The sequence below is a fragment of the Mandrillus leucophaeus genome, unplaced genomic scaffold (assembly GCF_000951045.1).
Source record: "Mandrillus leucophaeus isolate KB7577 unplaced genomic scaffold, Mleu.le_1.0 Scaffold318, whole genome shotgun sequence".
Taxonomy (NCBI): domain Eukaryota; kingdom Metazoa; phylum Chordata; class Mammalia; order Primates; family Cercopithecidae; genus Mandrillus; species Mandrillus leucophaeus.
In genome coordinates, this window is record NW_012103343.1 from 3,344,426 (window position 1) to 3,364,926 (window position 20,501).

At 36.1% G+C, this 20,501-nt stretch overlaps 1 protein-coding gene across 1 annotated transcript in view; it reads left to right on the forward strand.

Annotated features, from left to right (window-relative positions):
• ARL6IP6 (ADP-ribosylation factor-like 6 interacting protein 6) overlaps positions 1-18,887 on the forward strand; it is a 45,750-nt gene extending 26,863 nt beyond the window's left edge. Inside the window, exon 4 of the mRNA XM_011987854.1 lies at positions 17,470-18,887. Within this exon, the coding sequence (XP_011843244.1) occupies positions 17,470-17,563 (94 nt within the window). The 3' untranslated portion in view covers positions 17,564-18,887. The remainder of the gene's footprint in view (positions 1-17,469) is intronic.
• The last annotated feature ends 1,614 nt before the right edge of the window (positions 18,888-20,501 follow it).

Consider the following 20,501-nt stretch of genomic DNA (forward strand, 5'->3'; position numbering starts at 1 on the left):
ATGAAAAAACGTTCACAGTTTTGATCAAACGTCAAATTTAACAGCACATACTGAACCTTCACAGTAGGACATTAACATTGTAGGAATACAAAACAACCTGGGGATTCCAAAATAAGTCATTCTTGGCAAGTAAACTTGGTTTATTAATTTTAAATCTAGTTAATTTGCATAACCTAAGTATACAGAATACAGTGGCAAGCACCCCTAGCATGTAATGATTTCTGTAGCAGAAATCATTGTGATGGGAGTTACTATGCCAAGGAAGCTCCTTAAATAGGTCTATTATTTTATGCTAAAGATACCAACAGGTATTTCTTTCCAAGGAGGGAAAAAAAACCAATGCTTGTGTTTAAAGTTATGAGGATAGGCCAACTCTGTAAATGGAAATAAAGTACTGCTGAAAATTTCAAATTACAAGCTTATGCTGATCAAAGGTATATAAAGGTAAGATTTCTGGTGAATTGGATATCTGAATCCAAAGCTTGGATTGTTGAATCATCTAGTGAGAAACTGATTTTAAATGATTTTCTCTCTCTTTTGAGATATGCTATAGAAATAACATGTCTTGCAGTCACAGCATTGTAGTTTTTGGAGCATGTCTCAGTTCTTAAATCTTCAATTGACTTCTATGCTAAGAGATTTCTTATCCTGAATCTTATAACTGAATATGAGTCTTTTTGAGGCATAGACTGAATTGTTTTGAAAATAAATCTCGGCCGGGCGCGGTGGCTCAAGCCTGTAATCCCAGCACTTTGGGAGGCCGAGACGGGCGGATCACGAGGTCAGGAGATCGAGACCATCCTGGCTAACACGGTGAAACCCCGTCTCTACTTAAAAAAAAATACAAAAAAACTAGCCAGGCGTGGTGGCGGGCGCCTGTAGTCCCAGCTACTCAGGAGGCTGAGGCAGGAGAATGGCGTGAACCCAGGAGGCGGAGCTTGCAGTGAGCTGAGATCCGGCCACTGCACTCCAGCCTGGGCAATAGAGTGAGACTCTGTCTCAAAAAAAAAAAGAAAGAAAGAAAAAGAAAATAAATCTCTACCTTGAGTACAACTCTTTGTTCAGTTTAATGACCTTAAATATCTATGTTTATGCTAAAAATGTTTTTTTAAAGGCATCATTTAAAATTTTCCTACATAGCTTTTAAAAGAGACCAAAGCCTTCAAAGTCATCTCACAGATAGTCATTTTGAATTATTAGAAGTCAAGCAAAATTATTATATTTTTATTATAACTAGACTCAGTTTTAAGTTACAGTATTTGTTCTTCAGGCGTCCTTTGAATAATTACATTTGTGCATTTCCTAGGCAGATTGGAAGACACTGTTGAATGTCTATTTTATAGAAGTCAGCATAAATTTACTCTTACATTTTTAGAGAAGTTTGAAGTTTGGTATCTCCTCTTTCGATGTATTATTGGTTGTGTTTATCAAATAACCCTGTATGGCTTATTTGATACAGAGTTCATGGTCAAAATGCAGGGAAACTTCACAGTTACTAGTGTTATATCATGATTTCTAGGCATATGCCAAGGTAAAGAGTGGTGTCTTTTTTTCACAAATGCCTGCTTAAAATATAATCCATGAGATTAGATTGGCAGTTTGCATTATTTCACAGTCAATATACAAATCAAAGGGTATCTGCTACCTTCCTCATGCTATCGGTCTTTATTGTCTGATCACTATGAATTACCGTCTATTTCTTCTTCTTCCAACCACAAATAACATTTGATAAATACCATACACTCAATTTTAGAAAATATGCTTTTAATTTAATTTTTATTTAATGTAACATTATGTGCATCCTTGTTTAAAAAAATTGTATTGCCTTACAATGCAATCTGGAATCTGCAAAATAAATTATAAGTGAGAAAGAAAAGGGAACAAGTTAATTTTAGTTTGAATTAATTTTTGGTAAATTGTTTTTATTAACTATTTTAGAGAGTAACGTGATCTGTTAATCTTTTACATGTGTTACTTTCTATGTAAAGTGTTCTGTATGTAATTAGATGCTAACATTTGTGTGTGAAAGCATGTTGTTAACTGTAGTAGGGAGCAACAGATAGTAAAATACTTTGACACGTGAATTTCCTGGAACATTCAGGATTCAGGATTGGCATCCTGTATTATAGTATTACTTTTCTATTCAACATTAATTTGGGTCTTTAAAACATTATTATTAGAGTTTTCTCTGACTTCTTCACATTGAGGGTTATGAAGATAGAGAACAAATAAAACAGTTAAATCATAATATGCAATTTAAGAAAAGGGAACAAGTTGATTTTTGCTTGAATTGCTTGAAATTTGAAATTTCCAGCAGCACTCGATTTTCTTTAATACAGTTAGCCTATCCTCGTAACTAAATATAAGCATTGACTTTTCCTCCTTGGAAATAAGTATCTGTGGACATCTTTAGCATAAAATAATATACAAGTGTTACAGGTTCTTGACGGGCAGATATATAAACCTTGGAGATCAAAAACAGTGGGTTAGTTAGTATTCAAATTAGAAATTTCTTTTCCACGCAGACTAGATTTAACATTGAGCACAATGAAGTGACTCTACTACTTTAATAACAGATTCTGGAGAGCTGCCTCTTTGTCAAATCAGATTCTTTATTGCCATGAACTAATGAAACAGATGTCAGATGGCTAATTGCAGTAGGAGAGAAAAGCTACTGACAAAAGAGATGGATCAGGAACTTGGCCTTGATACTTGAGTATCATGAAATCTCATTATCTGGGGACTATTCAGAGCCATCAGTTACAGTGCTGTCACTATTAATGAATATATTGATGGCATTGCACTGCAACTTCTTGAAGTAAAGGGTTAAAGTACATGCATATCTTGTAAGATATATTTCTTTACTGTTCTGAATGGAGATGTACATAGATGTAACAAAATCCTCTAAGAAATTGTATTAACTATTGGTTTTGTTTTCATAAAGTGATACAGCTAATAAGTGTTTGCTTTGTAGCTTTTTTTTTTTTTTTTTTTTTTTAAAGACAGGTTCTCACTTTGTTGCCCAGGCTAGATTGCAGTGGCATGATCTTGGCTGACTACAACCTTTGCTTCCTGGTCTGAAGCGATCCTCCCACCTCAGACTCCTGAGTAGCTGGCACCACAGACATGCGCCACCACATCTGGCTAATTTTTGTATTGTATTTTTTATAGAGACGGGGTTTCGCCATGTTGCCCAAGCTGGTCTCAAACTCCTGGGTTCAAGTGATCCACCTTCTTCGGCCTCCCAAAGTGCTGGGATTACAGGCATGAGCCACCTTGCCAGACTGCTCTTGCTTGTGCTATTTACAGTGTTACAAATGAGTAGCTGAAAAGGCACAAGTATCCCTATGCCCAGAGCAATACTGGTAAGAAATACTTGAGAGACAGTGCTTGCCAGTTTTGTACTTGGAACCCTTTTTGTTTAATAACCTATAAATTACCAGAGGCAGCTTGATACAATTAAAAAGGGTATTGAAGTCAGGAGACGTAGCTTCCAAATCCAGCCCTACCCTAGCAGAAGGACATTTGAACAAGTCAGTTAGTGTATCCAAGCTATAACTTCCTCATCTCTAAAATGGAGTAAAAACAATGGTACCCCATAGGCAATAAGTGTAAGTTTACTAAAGCAACAGATATGTCTGATGATAAAGCAGATAGAGTGTCAGAGGTTTTCTTTTCTTAAGGTTTTTTGAGCTAGAAGTGTGACCATGGACTACCACAAGTTGCCAGTTATCTTTTCTTGGATAATTGTTATTTATCCTGAGATATTATTCTTTTTTTTTTTTTTTTTTTTTTTTTTTTTTTGAGACAGGGTCTTGCTTTGTTGCCCTAGGCTGAAGTGCAGAGTGGCACAATCATGGCTCACTGTAGCCTCAACTGCCTGGGCTCAAGCAACCCTGCTGCCTCCACCTCCCAAGTAGCTGGGACTACAGGCGAGTGCTGCTATGCCTGGCTAAGTCTTTTATTTTTATTTTTATTTTGTAGAGATAGGGTCTCACTAAGTTGCCCAGGCCAGTCTTGGAACTCCTGAGCTCAAGCAATCCTCCTGCCCTAGTCTCCCAAGGCACTGGGATTACAGGCATGAGCCACCACGCCCAACCAAGAAGTACTTGTTAATATTATCTCATTTAGTTTTTATAAGAACACTAATGAAAAGAATTATTGTCTTCATTTTAAAGATTGAGAATTAGATTTTCTGGTAGGTTAAAATAGTCCTGTGAATAGTATAGCCATGACTAAACTCCAGTGAGGAGAGAGCTAGCTTTCCAGGTCTTTCATTCTGATCATATTAAACTGTTGACCTTCCTGTACTCTCCATTGTCTCTTGCTTCTGGGCATACTGTTAGGTGTTTAGAACACTAAATCCCTCATATTCAATTTTAGTTTAGGTATTAGCTCTTCCTTGAAATTTTTTCTCCCCTTCTACAAGCTGAATGGCTCCTTTATGTTCCAGTAATACTGCCTGCAAAAGTTAGTCTACTATGTCACTAGATTCTGTTATCTTTGAAGGCAATACTGACTCCTACTCCTTTCTCTCTTTTTTTTTTTTTAATTTTTATTTTTTGTTGTTGGTTTGAGATAGTCTCACTCTGTCACCCAGGCTGGAGTGCAGTGGCATGATCTTGGCTCACTGCAACTTCTGCCCCCTGGGGTTCAAGCGCTTCTCCTGACTCAGCCTCCAGAGGAGCTAGGATTACAGGCTACCACACCCAGCTAAGTTTTTGTATTTTTAGTAGAGTTGGAGTTTCACCGTGTTGACCAGGCTGGTCTCAAACTCCTGGCCTGAAGTGATCCACCCACCTTGGCCTCCCAAAGTGCTGGGATGGCAGGCGTGAGCCACCATGCCTGGCCAAAATTTTTTTTGTAGACACAAAATCTCCCTATATGCTCAGGATGGTCTGGAACCCCTGACCTCAAGCCATCCTCCTGCCTCAGCCTTCCAAAGTGTTGGGATTACTGGCATGAGCCACCGCATCCAGCCCTACTCATTTCTTTATCTCCCATATGTAATTTAATACCTGATACCGAGTATTCTGTAAATCTTGGTGAATGAAAAGGGAATTGAGGAAGTTATAAAGAACTTTAGAGGCCGGGCGCGGTGGCTCAAGCCTGTAATCCCTGCACTTTGGGAGGCCGAGACGGGCGGATCACGAGGTCAGGAGATCGAGACCATCCTGGCTAACATGGTGAAACCCCGTCTCCACTAAAAAAATACAAAAAACTAGCCGGGCGCGGTGGCGGGCGCCTGTAGTTCCGGCTACTCGGGAGGCTGAGGCAGGAGAATGGCGTAAACCCGGGAGGCGGAGCTTGCAGTGAGCTGAGATCCGGCCACTGCACTCCAGCCTGGGCGACAGAGCGAGACTCCGTCTCAAAAAAAAAAAAAAAAAAAAGAACTTTAGAGTAAAAAGTAAGAGGCAAAGTCATGTGTGTTATTATTTCCTTAATGAGAGACATAGCAAAGAGGTGAAATTAGGGAAGCATTCTCTTTAAAATTCTAACCCCGATTTCTTAAGTAACAATGGTCAAGTTCATTGAAATACACACAACTTTGTCTGCTATCAGCAATTTCTAACAAGTAATTTTTAGGACAAAAGGATACAATAAAGTTAATGTAGTTTTATGTTTCTAAAAAGGAAATGCTTTTTAAGTTAATAAAATATAGTGTTGCTTGTTTTTGTTTGTTTGTTTGTTTTTCAAGCTTCAGGTTTAGTGTTAAGATCTTTTGATTCCAGATAAAGAACTAACTGGTAGTTACTCCAAACAAAGCTTATATACAGCTTAAAAACTTTCAGGAATTAGAGATTCCTGGGCTAGGGACAGAATGAGAAATCAAAGGCAGCTCAGATGTGTGAAAGGGGAATAGATTAGTATCTTGCTCATGCCTTCTCCCTCTGAGCCAGACAGACACGGAAACAAATAGCCAGTTGGGTCTATATATGAGCCTTTAACATAACTTCTTATGCTGGCAAGCACAGAGAGCTTTCTGCTTAAAGCAATATCATGAAATCTAGTTATGAAGTTATTATTTCTAGGAGATAAGTTATTATATTCTAGGAAATGAAGTTATTATTTTAAATTACAAGAGTTCTGTCATAAAAGCATCTCTGACATGTGGGAATACCTGCGAGGGAAAGAAAATACAGGAATAAATAGGGCATGGAACAATTATTCTAACAGAGTGGAGTCTGGTGTTTAGTACTGTGGCATAGAGATTCAGTTCAGATCAACCAAAACTAGCATAAAAACAATTAAACAACCTGAAACATGACAAGAGACCTGCTCAGTTCTGTTACTCTGTCTCTTTTTCTTTTTAAGGTAATTTATTTGGAATTTTTGGAAGTTGCTTATTCAGTACTTTAATTTATGCTTCAAGGTGTAAGAATATAGCCACTTAAATTGCCAAAGTCATTGAATTCATTTGAATCTTATATTTCAAATGTATTCCATTCCTGAAAAATGAAAATAATTAAAATATAATTCTTTTATAATATATTCACTTTGCAAGTTACTATTTAATAGTGACGTAAATATATTGCTAGACATATTTCCACAGAATAAAATCTAGATATAAATAATGGAAGTCTGGGTTCTTCAGTGAATTATAAAAGGAGAAGTTGTTATGTAGGAAGAGGGTAATATCAAGCAGAAAACACACACACACACACACACACACACACACACACACACACACACACACACGAGAGAGAGAGAGACCTGTAATTCTCCCATTTCTTTCTTCCATCTACTTCCTGGGTTTGCCTTTATACTACGATTGTTTGTGTTTTTGTTTTGGTTTTAAAGCAAGTTTAGGTTTAGGTGTTTTACTTGGAAGGGAGAATCTAAGTCGATGGTCAGAAGAATTTTTTAAAATCTCTTCTGCAGCTAAGTTTCTTTCCTATATAGCTAAGATGTATTGATCATTTACTATGTGCCAGACACCTGGTATTCACAACAGCTTTGTAAGGATAGATTCTATTTTTGTTTCCATTGTGTGGAGAAGGAAATTGAAGGTCAAAGAGGTCAAACAACGTTGCTCTCTTCATACTCCTTGTAAGAGGCAAGGCTGGCACTCAGACCCGTGTTTATCTAATCATAGAGCTTGAACTCTTAACCACTATCAAGAACCACATAAGTACTTCATTGTAGAATTTTTTTATTATTGAAAGGAATTCTCTAGAATCAGAAAAAGGTCATACCTTCTATATAGCTTATCTTTCAGGATTTGGAAGTAGATCTGTTGTAATGAGCCTTTCTTTGTAACTACATCTCCACTCGCGTTTTAGACTTATTGAATAATATTTTTTATTTATTTTCATTTTTATTTCAGAAATGTTTTGCAGTATAAAAGAACTTTATCTCAGCATAATAAAATCCACATTTAGGAATCCTAACTTTTACTTGAGGAAACATTCCAGTTTTGCCATTGAGTACTCTATTTATTTTGCTACTTATTCTTTCATATGGTCAAATGAACAGTCACGTCTTACAGTGTTGAAGTAGCAGGTTAAATTATATCCATTAATTTTCATCATAGATAGATTTCCTTAATTGACTCTCTGGGACTAAAATATTTATGCAGTTATATCCTCTGCATCATTGTTCTAGTTTTAAGTACAGGTAATGTTGACCAATAACCTGTTTTAATAGGTAAAAAACTGTACATAATCTCTTTGAGGTGTTTTTTAGGATTATTTCTTGCTACCTGGAATACTTACAGAAATGTAGAACTAAGACTGGGCACAGTGGCTCACATCTGTATCCCAGCACTTTGGGAGTGCTGGGTGGATCACCTGAGGTTAGGAGTTCCAGACCAGGCTCGCCAACATGGTGAAACCCCATCTCTACTAAAAATACAAAAATTAGCTGGGCATGGTGGCACCTGCACTTGTGATCCCAGCTACTTGGGAGGCTGAGGCACAAGAATCGTTTGAACCTGAAAGGCGGAGGTTGTAGTGAGCCAAGATCACACCGCTGCACTCCAGACCAGGTGACAGAGCAAGACTATCAAAAAAAAAAAAAGAAAAGAAAGAAAAAAAGAGAAAGGGAGGGAGGAAGGAAGGAAATAGAAGTGACCTTAGGTTCATCTGATCCAGTTTTTCTCCTGATAAGCACGAAATCTTAAGTTGGAGTTCCACTTCTGGTTCTTTTATTTTCCCTTTACATGATGATACCTCTTTTGTCTGTCAGTCCATTGCTGTACCTGTTAAAACCTGGGTCAAAACTTGTATCATTAAGGAAACTTAGCCTTGTTAATAATATTGTTTGCTCTGCTCGTTTACATTTTATATCCAGTTAACACATTTAAGCAAAGGAATGTTTTAGGAAAATTCAGTGTATTTAAGTATATGGAGAGAATGTCAGCAACTTAGAATTTCTTTGTGAATTTGTTTTAACCTGTCACATTTATATATGCAAATAATAATTGTAGTAACATCTCCACAAATAGTCATGCCATTTTCAAAAAATATATAAGCCTTGTAAATTTTGAAGTAAAATGGAAGGTATTCAAAGTGCAACATTTCTATTATGTTGCCATTGAAACCATGGGATTTTTTTTCTTGTTTTTATCTTTTACCTCATTCAGTAATGCAATCTTATCCACTACCCACTTTTGAAGTTTGGCAGTATTAATAATAAATAATGCTATAGTTTTACTTGAATGGAAATTTTTTAATTTTTATCTGATCAATTTTCCCATGCTTGACTTTTTTTTTATTTTTAGTTGACACATAATAATCATATTCATTAGTGGAATACAGAATGAATGATAGTTTGATACAATGTATAATGATCAAATCAGGCTAATCAACGTATCTGTTACTGAAAACATTTATCATTTCTTTATATTGTGAGCATTCAAAATCTTCTCTTAAAGCTTTTTGAAAATATGCAGTAAGTTATTGTTAACCATATTTAAAGTGCTATAGAACAGTAGAAATCATTCCTCCTGGCTCATCGTAATTTTGTATCCATTAACTAACCTCCTGCTATCCTCCCCCACCCCACCCACTGCTATTTCTTCCCCTACTACCCCACCACCGTTCTCAACCTCTAATAACCACAATTCTACTTTGTACTTCTATGAGCTCGTTTTTTTTTTAAGCTTCCACATGTGAGTGAGAACTTGTGATATTTATCTTCTTATGCCTGACTTATTTCACTTAATGTCCCCCAGACTCATCCATGTTGCCAGGAATTATAGTATTTCATTCTTTTTAATGGCTGAATAGTATTCTGTTGTGTATATGTACCACATTTTCTTTATCCATTCATCCGTTGATGGACGCTTAGATTGAGTCCATATCTTGACTATTGTGAATGGTGCTGCAGTAAATGTGGGGTACACGTATCTCTTCAATATACTGATTGTCATTCTTTTGGATAAATACCCAGTAGTGGAATTGCTGGATTATATGGTAGTTCCATTTTTAGATTTTTTAGAAACTTCATACTGTTTTCCATAATGGCTATATTAATTTATATTCCCATCACCATGTTAGACTGTTACACAGGATTTCAGAAATTATAGTCATTTTGCTTTATTGATCTAAATTACATAATAAAGGTAAGTTGCTTCTCCTGATCAGGCTTATTCTTCTGGGATTAGGTCCTTTCCTTTCCCTTATGTTTCTCTTTATGAAATTGTAGAAGAACCAATGAACAAAAATTACATATTCTCCACTCAGTCTTTTCAAACCCCTCTACCCTTCTATTACCGTAACAGTGTTTTCCTGCTTCAGAGTATGGAAATAAAAGGTCATGACTTGCAATAATAAGAACCATTTTGGAATCCATAGTAGACTCCATGATGAAACTGAACAAAACTGAAACCAAGCCTGGGCAACATGGCAAAACCATATCTCTACAAAAAATTAGCCAGGTTTGGTGGCGCATGCCTGTAGTGCCAGGGTTACTTGAAGGAAGGCCTTGAGTGAGTTGTCCAGGTCCTTGGCGTTTTGAACAAAGAAATGAACAAAACCCTCAAAGTAACAAAGGAACAAAATGCATGAATGAAGCAGCAACAGCAGGGATTTGTTAAAGCGAGAAAGCGCTCCACAGGGTGGAATCGGGCCCGAGTAAGCGGCTCAAGGGTCTGGTTACAAAGTTCTCTGGGTTTTAAGTACGCCTTTTGAGGTCCCTATTGGCTGCCTCTCATCTGGATGAAGGATTTGGTCTTTTGCTAATTAAAGGCTGAGGTGAATTGGCATCCTGTGCAGGACGTTTGCCCTTTCCATCTGAGATGTAGTGGAAGCGGGAAGGTTGTAGGGAGAATAATAGTCTTTGATCCTTTGTTACTCTGGCGTGGGGAGATGGGGTTTTTCCTTTCGGTTTAGCTTTAAGAAGTGTGCATTAATTGGCTTTAGGTTCCCTGTCCTGGACCCAGGTGTTTTCCCTTTGACTGAACTTTAGGAAATTATCACAAATTGGCCTTAGATTCCCTGCCCCCAGACCTTGGTGTTTCTCTTTTAGGAAGTTAGCACAGACTGGCCTCGGATTCCCTGCCCCTAGACCCTATTCTCCTGCCTCACCAGTCACTTGGGAGGCTGAAGTGGGAGGATTTACCAGAGCCCCTAGAGGTGGAGGCTGCAATGAGCCATGATCATGCCTCTGCAGTCCCGCCTGGGTAACAGAGTGAGACCCTGTCTCAAAAAGAAAAAAAATAAAAGCAGAAGACTGAAGGGAAGCCACCATTCTTTTTACTCCATGTAGATATGACACCTCTTTTGAAAATAAGCTGAATCTTGATTATTTCTATACTGCTAAATAAAAAACTGATTCTTAGGAATAAGGAGGAAAGAACCTGTAAAGAAATAATTGTAGGTTTTGTTCCTCTGACTTAAAAATGCCTTATTGGTAAAACATCTCCTCACTACCACCCACATACATACACTCAGAAACATAGATCTGTTTTTAGATCCTGTAGTCTGTAGTCTATTCAAATGTCTTTTTTATTTCTGCATCAGTTTACTTCTTTTTAAAACTCCTTTGATTTTAGGTTATGATTTGAATTTTTAGAGTATTCTTTTTGCACATTTATTGTATCGGTGAACTGAGTATCAAAATGTCAATTTCCTTTTTTTTAATTTAAGTTCTAGGGTACATGTGCACAACATGCAGGTTTGTTACAAACGTATACATGTGCCATGTTGGTGTGCTGCACCCATTAACTCGTTATTTACATCAGGAATATCTCCTAATGCTATCCCTCCCCCCTCCACCCACCCCACAACAGGCCCTGGTGTGTGATGTTCTCCTTCTTGTGTCCAAGTGTTCTCATTGTTCAATTCCCACCTGTGAGTGAGAACACAAAATGTCAATTTTCTACCAAGAAAAATCCTATTGAACTACTACTGAGATCTCATTGAATTTATAGGTGTTTATTTAAAAAAGAAAGAAAGAAATTGACACCTTTACAGTGCTGAGTATTCCCACGTTATGATAGATACCTCCCTTCATTCAGGTCCTCTTTCTTTTTTTTTATTTTTTTTTCCTAGACAGAGTCTCGCTCTGTCTCCCAGGCTGGAGTGCAGTGACTCGATCTTGGCTCACTGTAAGCTCCACCTCCCGGGTTCACACCATTCTCCTGCCTCAGCCTCCTGATTAGCTGGGACTACAGGCGCCCGCCACCATGCCTGGCTAATTGTTTGTATTTTTAGTAGATACGGGGTTTCACCGTGTTAGCCAGGATGGTCTAGGTCTCCTGACCTCGTGATACGCCTGCCTCGGCCTCATGAAGTGCTGGGATTACAGGTGTGGGATTACAGGTGTGAGCCACCGCGCCCGGCCCAGGTTCTCTTTTAATGTCTGACAGAAAAGTGGTTTTTTTTTTTTCATTGAGATATAATTTACATAGGATAAAACTTTACTCTTTTAAAATGATTCAGTAGTTTTTAATATTTTCACTAAAAACTACTGAATAACAATATTCAGCAACCATCACTGCTTTCTAATTCTAGAACATTTCTGTCACTCCAAAATGAAAACCCCATACCCATTAGCAATCACTCCACCATTTCCCCCTCCCTCTATCCCCTGGAAACCCATTGTCTACTTTTTGTCTATGGATTTGCTTATTCTGGACATTTCATATAAATGGAATCATACAGATTTTTTTTTTTTTAATGTATTCTTTTTTGTTTACTCCTTTCACTTAGCATACTGTTTTCAAGGTTCATCCACATTGTGGCATATGTCAGTACTTCATTCCTTTTTAAGGCTGAATTATTTTCCATATGGGTATACCATTTTTTTATCCATTCATCAGTTGATAGACATTTGGGTAGTTCTACTTTTTGACTATTAGGAATAATGTTGCTATGAACACTGAGGTACAAGTTTTTGTGTGAACTTGTTTTCAGTTTTCTTGGATATATACCTAGAGTGGAATTGTTGGGTCATATGTTGGGTTTAAGAAACCTCCAAACTGTTTCCTACAGCAGCTGTATCATTTTACATTCCCACCAGCGATGTATAAGACTTCTGGGTACATGTGCATAACGTGCACGTTTGTTACATATGTATACTTGTGCAATGTTGCTGTGCTGCACCCATCAACTCGTCAGCACCCAACAACTCATCATTTACATCAGGTATAACTCCCAATGCAATCCCTTCCCCCATCCCCCCTCCCCATGATAGGCCCCGGTGTGTGATGTTCCCCTTCCCGAGTCCAAGTGATCTCATTGTTCAGTTCCCACCTATGAGTGAGAACATGCGGTATTTGGTTTTCTGTTCTTGTGATAGTTTGCTAAGAACGATGGTTTCCAGCTGCATCCATGTCCCTACAAAGGACACAAACTCATCCTTTTTTATGACTGCATAGTATTCCATGGTGTATATGTGCCACATTTTCTTAATCCAGTCTGTCACTGATGGACATTTGGGTTGATTCCAAGTCTTTGCTATTGTGAATAGTGCTGCAATGAACATACATGTGCATGTGTCTTTATAGCAGCAAGATTTATAATCCTTTGGGTATATCCCCAGTAATGGGATGGCTGGGTCATATGGTACATCTAGTTCTAGATCCTTGAGGAATCGCCATACTGTTTTCCATAATGGTTGAACTAGTTTACAATCCCAACAGTGTAAAAGTGTTCCTGTTTCTCCACATCCTCTCCAGCACCTGTTGTTTCCTGACTTTTTAATGATTGCCATTCTAACTGGTGTGAGATGGTATCTCATTGTGGAACTTAAAGTATGATAATAATAAAATTTTTATATGGTGTGATGTTGGGGTCCAACTTAATTCTTTTGCATGTGAATATCCATTTGTCATGGCACCATCTGTTGAAACGACTATTCTTTACCCATTGAATTGTCTTAGCACTTGTTGAAAACCAGCTGACCATAAACATAAGGTTTTATTTCTGGGAAAAAAAAAAAAAAAAGACTTCTGATTTCCCCACATCCTCACCAACACTTGTTTTCTTTTTCTTTTTTTAAATTATAACCATCCAAGTAGTGAGTATGATGCGTAGTATCTCTTGTGGTTTTGATTTCCATTTCCATATAACTAATGACATTGAGCATCATCAGCTTTTCATGTCCTTGTTGGCTATTTGTATGTATATCTTCTTTGGATAATTGTCTATCCAAATCCTCTTAAAATCCTTTTAAAAATTTGAATTTAAAAATTCAAATCCTTTTAAAAATTTGACTCTTTGTCTTTTTATTTTTTACTTATAAGAGTTATTTTATATCTTAGTAGACCCTATCAGATATATGATTTGCAAATATTTACCTCCATTTTGTGGGTTTTCATTTAGTGATGTCCTCGGAATCACAAAGGTTTTTAATTAGATGATGTCTAATTTATGTTTTTTCTTTAGTTTCTTGTGCTTTTGTTGTCATATCTAGGAATCTGTTGCTTAATTCAAGGTCATGAAGATTTATACCTATGTTTCCTTCTAAGACTTTTGTAGTCTTAGTTCTTGTATTTAGGTCTTTGGTCCATTTTGAGTATATTTTGTATATTGTGTAAGGTAGAGGACCAAATTCATTCTTTTGTGTTCATTGTCCTGTAACACAAAAAATACACATTAATTTGAGATGAATTATAGAGCTAAATATCAAAAGAAGAAAAGTAAAACCTTATTAAGATACCAAGTATCTTCATAACCTTGGAGTAGTCAAAAATTTAATGAAAAAGCCACCAAAAGCACTAGCCATTTTTTAAAATACTAACTGGGACTTTATTCAAATTAAGAACTTCTGTTTATCAAAAGATCTTATTAAGAGAGTAAAAAAAGACACACCATAAACATTATTCACAACATATATCTTTAACAAAAGATTGGTATCTAGAATATGTAAAGAACTCTATAAACCAATAGAAAAAATGAGAAAAAGTTTTGAACACAAACATCAAAAAAGAGGCTTTCTGAATGGTCAGTAAGTACATTAGTTGTCAGAAAAATAAATATTGAAACCACTACAACATACTCTGCAGACCCACTAAAATGGTTAAAATTTAAAACACTGATAATATGAAGTGTTCATGATGATGTGGAACAACTTAAACTCATACATTGCTAGTGGAATGTAAATTGGTACAACTATTTGGGGAAAATGTTTCATGCTTTCTACTAAAGCCTAATTTATATCTACCTTATAACTCAGCAGTTTTACTCCTAGGATCTATCCAAGAGAAATAAGTGCAGATGCCCACCACCCACCGAAAACATGTTCACAGTGTCTCTATATGTCGGAGCCCCAAACTGGAAACACCCATCAGTAGTAAAATCAGTAAATACATGTTGCTATATACTGCAGTAAAAAAGAACAAACGAATACTACGTACAACATGGACGAATCTCACAAAGACAGTACTGAGCAAAAGAAGCCAGACACAGAAAAATATATATTGTATGATGCCGTGTAGATGTAGTTTCAAGAGCAAGTGAAACTAATCCTGGTGACAGCCCTCAGTTTTGCAGTTACCTCAAGATCTGCAGGAGATTAAGTTGAATATTTAAAAGGGAGCTTTTTGCGGTGCCAGAAACGTTCTCTATCTTTATGTGGTTGGTGAGTACATGAGAGTCTACCACAGTAAAAATTCATTGAACTGTATACAAATGTTAGACATTTGTATTTTACTAGTATGCTTTGATTAAAAAAGTGAAATGCATGTATAGATATAGATTGGATGAGGTAGACATGGTATTCAATTATCATTTGTTGAAGATATTAAACTCATTAATTAAAGATAATATTTTCATTTTACCTGAGTCACTTTTAAACAAGTCCTCTATAGAGTTTTGACAAAGGAGAACCATAATTTCTTCAGTCTTTATTAACAGACTTTAGAGATCACAAATTAGAGTCACAAGAGAGAAAGCCTGCAGGGACTGTCTGTGTCTTCCTCCAAAGAGGAAAATCATGGTGAATATTTTGAAAAGAAGCTTTAAATTAAGTGATTTTTCAAAGATTTAAGTCCTTTGCCTAGCAGTAGTCTGTGACAATTGCTACAGTGTTCCCAGTGGGAATATGGTACATTTGAGATGACAGAAAGACTAGGAACCACTACTCCCAAGCATTTTTTCATTGCCATTAAAATGCATTGCTCTGCCTGCTTAGTAAGGAAGTCACTGAACATTTGAGCATATACATCTCAGTGAAATTCAATTGTACCAGCATTGTAGTTGTCGGCTTAGTAAACTGAACTTTAAAGTTTTTTCTATTTTTGTGGGATTGTGAGGATCACAAACTACTAAAATAGAACAATTAACTCTGGGAACCTTTTGATGATTAACTTTATCTGGTGAGTACAGTCATCCCCCTTTATCTGTAAAGGATTGGTTCCAGGATTCCACACAGGTGTCAACATCTGAGGATACTCAAAGTCTCATACAAAATGGCTTAGTATTTGCATATAACCTAAGCCTATCCTCTCATATACTTTAAAACATCTCTGGATTATTTATAATATACCTAATACAATGTAAATGTTTTATAAATAGTTGTTGTGTTGTTCAGGGCTTGACAAGGGTTCTGTACGTGTTCTGTACTGATGCATTTGTTTTTTCCAAATATATTCTACCTGCTTGGTTCATTTTGCGGATATGGAACCGGCTGATATGGAAGACTGAACTGTATTAATTTAAAAGTTTTTCGGATCATCACTAAATATTTTATGATGAATGATAATGCTGATTGTTCAATTTTATGATTAGGTTTCTGTTCACTAGTCATCAGTATATATTTGAGGACTTTCTTTTTTAAAGGGACAAAGCATTATAACTTTTACGACATAGATAGGTAATATAGCTAGGTAGGTTAACCCTTAATAGCACATGAGAAGCATCTTAGACTAGCCCTAGTTGGGTAAAGAAAGATTGAGTCAAAAGAGTAAATAATAACTCCTTTGGAACAGAGCAGGGGACCGTCAGGAAGCATCAGGGTCTGTGTAGCTTCAGATGAATGCAAAGGGCTGTCCTTTGAAGAATGTACCTTCTTCAGTCTCTGTCACAGATACTGTGCGACTGGAATCACTATGAGGTGCTCTTCAAGTGTTAATTCAGAGCTAAGTGCTTCTCTGGCTTTGGCTACTCCTTAGGAAAGGAGGACAGGATATGGGTATTATGACCCTCTCAGTTCGGGGCCCTTACTGCTTTTGTCTTTTGGCTTTTACTTCTGCTAGTACATCTTCCTGTATGTCCTCAATTTGTTATGCTCCAGAAGGGGGAGTATTCTGTTCTGCCTTCTAGAGAGTCCCAATGGGATACTACCTTGTTTTCTTTTAAGTATGTCTCATTCTTATTAGGATAAGCAAATAGTATTACTGCAATACAGTTAGTGGGAAAAACTGTTGTAAGATTGTTACAAGATAAAGGAAACAAATGTCAGGGCATATCATGCACATAAAAGTTATTAAACTCGTCGGCACTCCTAGCAATCATAAAAGAGATGTGTCTTTGCTGATTCTTAAGAACTCATTGAAAACCACTTCAGTTAAGTAACCTGTTAGATTTATAGCTGAAATATCTATAAATGACATAGGGAGTTCCTTCATATAACCCAAAAGTGGTGCAAACAGAACAAATACTTGAAATAATATGTATTTTAAGTTAAAGTAAGAACAGACAGCAGGGAAACACACTGCTGATTAATGAAAGAACTGTTTGTAAAATAACAAAACTTATACCTTAGAATTAGGTTATGGCTACACACAGTGACAATGAAACACAGTAAAGAAATATAGGGATGAAACTCAGCATTACTCATCAGTAATGAAATCGAAACAACTATATTTGTTAACCAGTACAGTTTTGACATAGAACTTAATAAGAGCTATCTACTATTTATCCTGCAGATGTCCAATATTCTTTTTTTAAGTTTTGTATTCATATGTGAACGTTTGGGAAATACACTCCAAGGTCATAAGTATTTTTGATGAAAACTTTTGGTGTCTTTTTTATACCACATTACATTTTTCCTTTTTTGATTTGTGTTTTTCTTTTTTTCTAGGAAACTGACTGGACATTCTTTCCACATGGGCTATAGCATGGCGATTTTGAATGGCATCGTAGCTGCTCTTACTGTAGCATGGTGCCTCATGTAAACCCACACTGGAGCAATATTGTTGGCAAAACTTAATCATGATTGTTTTCTAATAACAAGAAGGAGCATCATTGTCTACTCAGAAGACTGAAAAACCTGCTGTTCATTATGTAGTTCAGATATTTATCACAATCATCATCATTGTGGAAGACCTTTTAAAGCATTGTTTTAGAATGTCTGAGTATTAAGATACAGATTAATTGGCAATATCTGAGTATTAAGTACTTTCTTCAGAGTATAAGATGTTTACCTCATCTTTTTACTTTTGTGTGTGTAGTTCTTTCAAGTTGTAGAAAACATTTTAATGTAATTTAAACTCAAAAACTTGAATACAGGACAATGCTTGCCTTTTCATGTATGTACTACATTTTTTGCTAAGAAATACTGATATTTCTGTTTAGTTAAGGTAGAAATACTTCTTATTTATACATTTAGGAAAGCAAATAATGCCTACTACTCCGACTTTCATAGAAGCTACTTTTAAATCAGAATATTTAATTTTTGATATTCATATAATTAATAGAAGTTGCATTTATATTTTTATGGGGCATAGTTCCTTATGTGTTTTTTAATGTATTTTCATACTACACATTGAATTTGTATGTTTTTAAAATTATTACATCTAGACAACTGTAAATATTATTTTTTTAGCTAGTGCAAACGTAGTACCTGCCATTTTTACTAATTTTTTCTTTAAAAAAAGCAAAAAAGCACATTGACCTAAGTTTAAAATTAAATAAGTTTATTTTTAACAAAAAATGCCTGAAAACAGGTAAATTATTTAAGTCATTAAAATATTGAGAAATTTGAAATTTTTACTATTTCTAGTTCCACAATTCCAAATATTTATCTTGGTGTATATATTGTTCTTTAACAGAACTTGCATTATTTTGTTTTTAATAAATATAAACATGAAATTTTTGTATGTGAGAATGATTGAACTAGTTTGTTCTTAATCTCAAAAATTTAGTTACCAAAGTAGAAGAGGTGTTTTGATACTAGATATTAAAAACTACATATAGTTCATATAATTTTATAATTTTCCTCTTTAAATGCGCTTCTGTAATTGTGATATTTTGTTTTCTAAGTAATGAAGCCTTAATTTTTCCCCTCTGTTATTAAACACCTTTGATATTTAGAAAGTTACCTCAATTTTAGAAAGATGGGCTATTTCCAAAGCTGTTTTCCCTGGCCATAGGAAAACTTACAATAAGAAAGCATTGTGTAGTCAGACTGCTTATTCTGGCTAAGTGGGAATGAATTTGTGCAGTGTGTTCCCTTATTATCTACTGAATGTTCTTACTGACTAAACAAGATTTCTAAAAGTCTAGCATTTCTTTTACTATTCAAAACTCTTTGGTTGCAAATGACTAATACTGCTCCAATTTAAATTATCTGAAGTGTGTGTGTGTGTGGGTATCTAAATATCAATCCCATGGCTTAAGTATTCCTACCAGAGTGGTGGTTGCAGTGAATCTGTTTTCACTCCCTGCCTTCCTTCCTGCACCCTTAAACTCCTCACCCGTTGACTCCAAAGGGCCCTTTCATTGCAAAGATGTATACAAGTAATGTATCTTCTCTCCACCCCTCTGTATTCCCACCCACCACCAATGTGAGTGGCTCCCTCTAGATTCTTTGTGTCTAATGACTAAGAAAGTTATTAACAGTAGACCCCAGAGATACGTAGACCCTAGACAGTCATGTGCCATATAACAGCATTTTGGTCACAACAAACTGTGCTTATGACAGTGAATTCCCCAGTAAGATTATAATACTGCATTTTATTACTATACCTTTTCTCTGTTTAGATACACAAATATTTACCATCGTGTTACAGTTGCCTGCAATTTTCAGTACAGTAACATGCAGTATAGGCTTATAGTCTAGGAACAATAAGCTATACCATATAGCCTAGGTGTCTAGTAGGCTATACCATCTAGGTTTGTGTAAGTACACTCTGATGTTCACACAATGATGAAATTGCCTAATGACACTTTTTTCAGAATATATCCCTGTTATTAAGCCAAACATGACTATATATACCTACAAAATATGTATTAATATAGATACATATAGAGAGATATGTATCTGTAAGATATTTTTGTGGAATCCTATTTCTTCTGGACTGTTACTCCCCTTTTTTGGGAAATGACCCTCCTCTCTCCCGTCTGACATAGAGTCCAAATATAAATCATCCAGAATGATGAGGGAAGGATAGTTACCTAACTCTGGCTGAGCTAATCCTAATCTCATTTTGCCTGGCTACAATGAAAAGAATAGAGAAATGACTTAAATGAAGTAAGTCTTTTCCCAGGATTTTTCAACTTGAAATTAAGATGTGACGAAGCTGGGAAAATACAAGCCCCGGAAATGCTGGCAGCTGTAGTTCAGCCAGGTTCAGTGGGAAAGAATAAGGCTGATAGGAATATTGCTAATGGCATTACCCTGGTCCCTGATGCCCGGTGGCAATCCTGCCATTCTTGATACATGAATCAATAAATTTCTCTCTTTTGGCCTTTGCTGTTAACATTGGCTTTTGTCATTTGCAACAAAACAAGTCAAAATGAGCTTATCTAGCAGCTGGAATCCATCTCTATTATGAAACTGACTCAGGTGATCTCATCTCTTTATATGTAGCTTACAGCATTCCATTTAATTACTTGTGAAAGATCCACAGGATGTAAGTATTGTTGTGGCTAGTGATTAGTCTCAGGGACTTGAAAAGACATTTTAGAATAAATTAAACTAGTTATTATTAATCTTGCTGTTTCATCAAGAATTTATTATGTCCCCAAATTCAGTTCTACCTTGTTTAAGTGTTATCAGAAAGAATATTACTGTAGTTACCAAGATACGATTCTTTAGTTATATAACGTAATGAGTTTTAACTACAGCTGTTACTTAATATCTTAGCATTTCCCAGTTTCCTTACCTGTCAA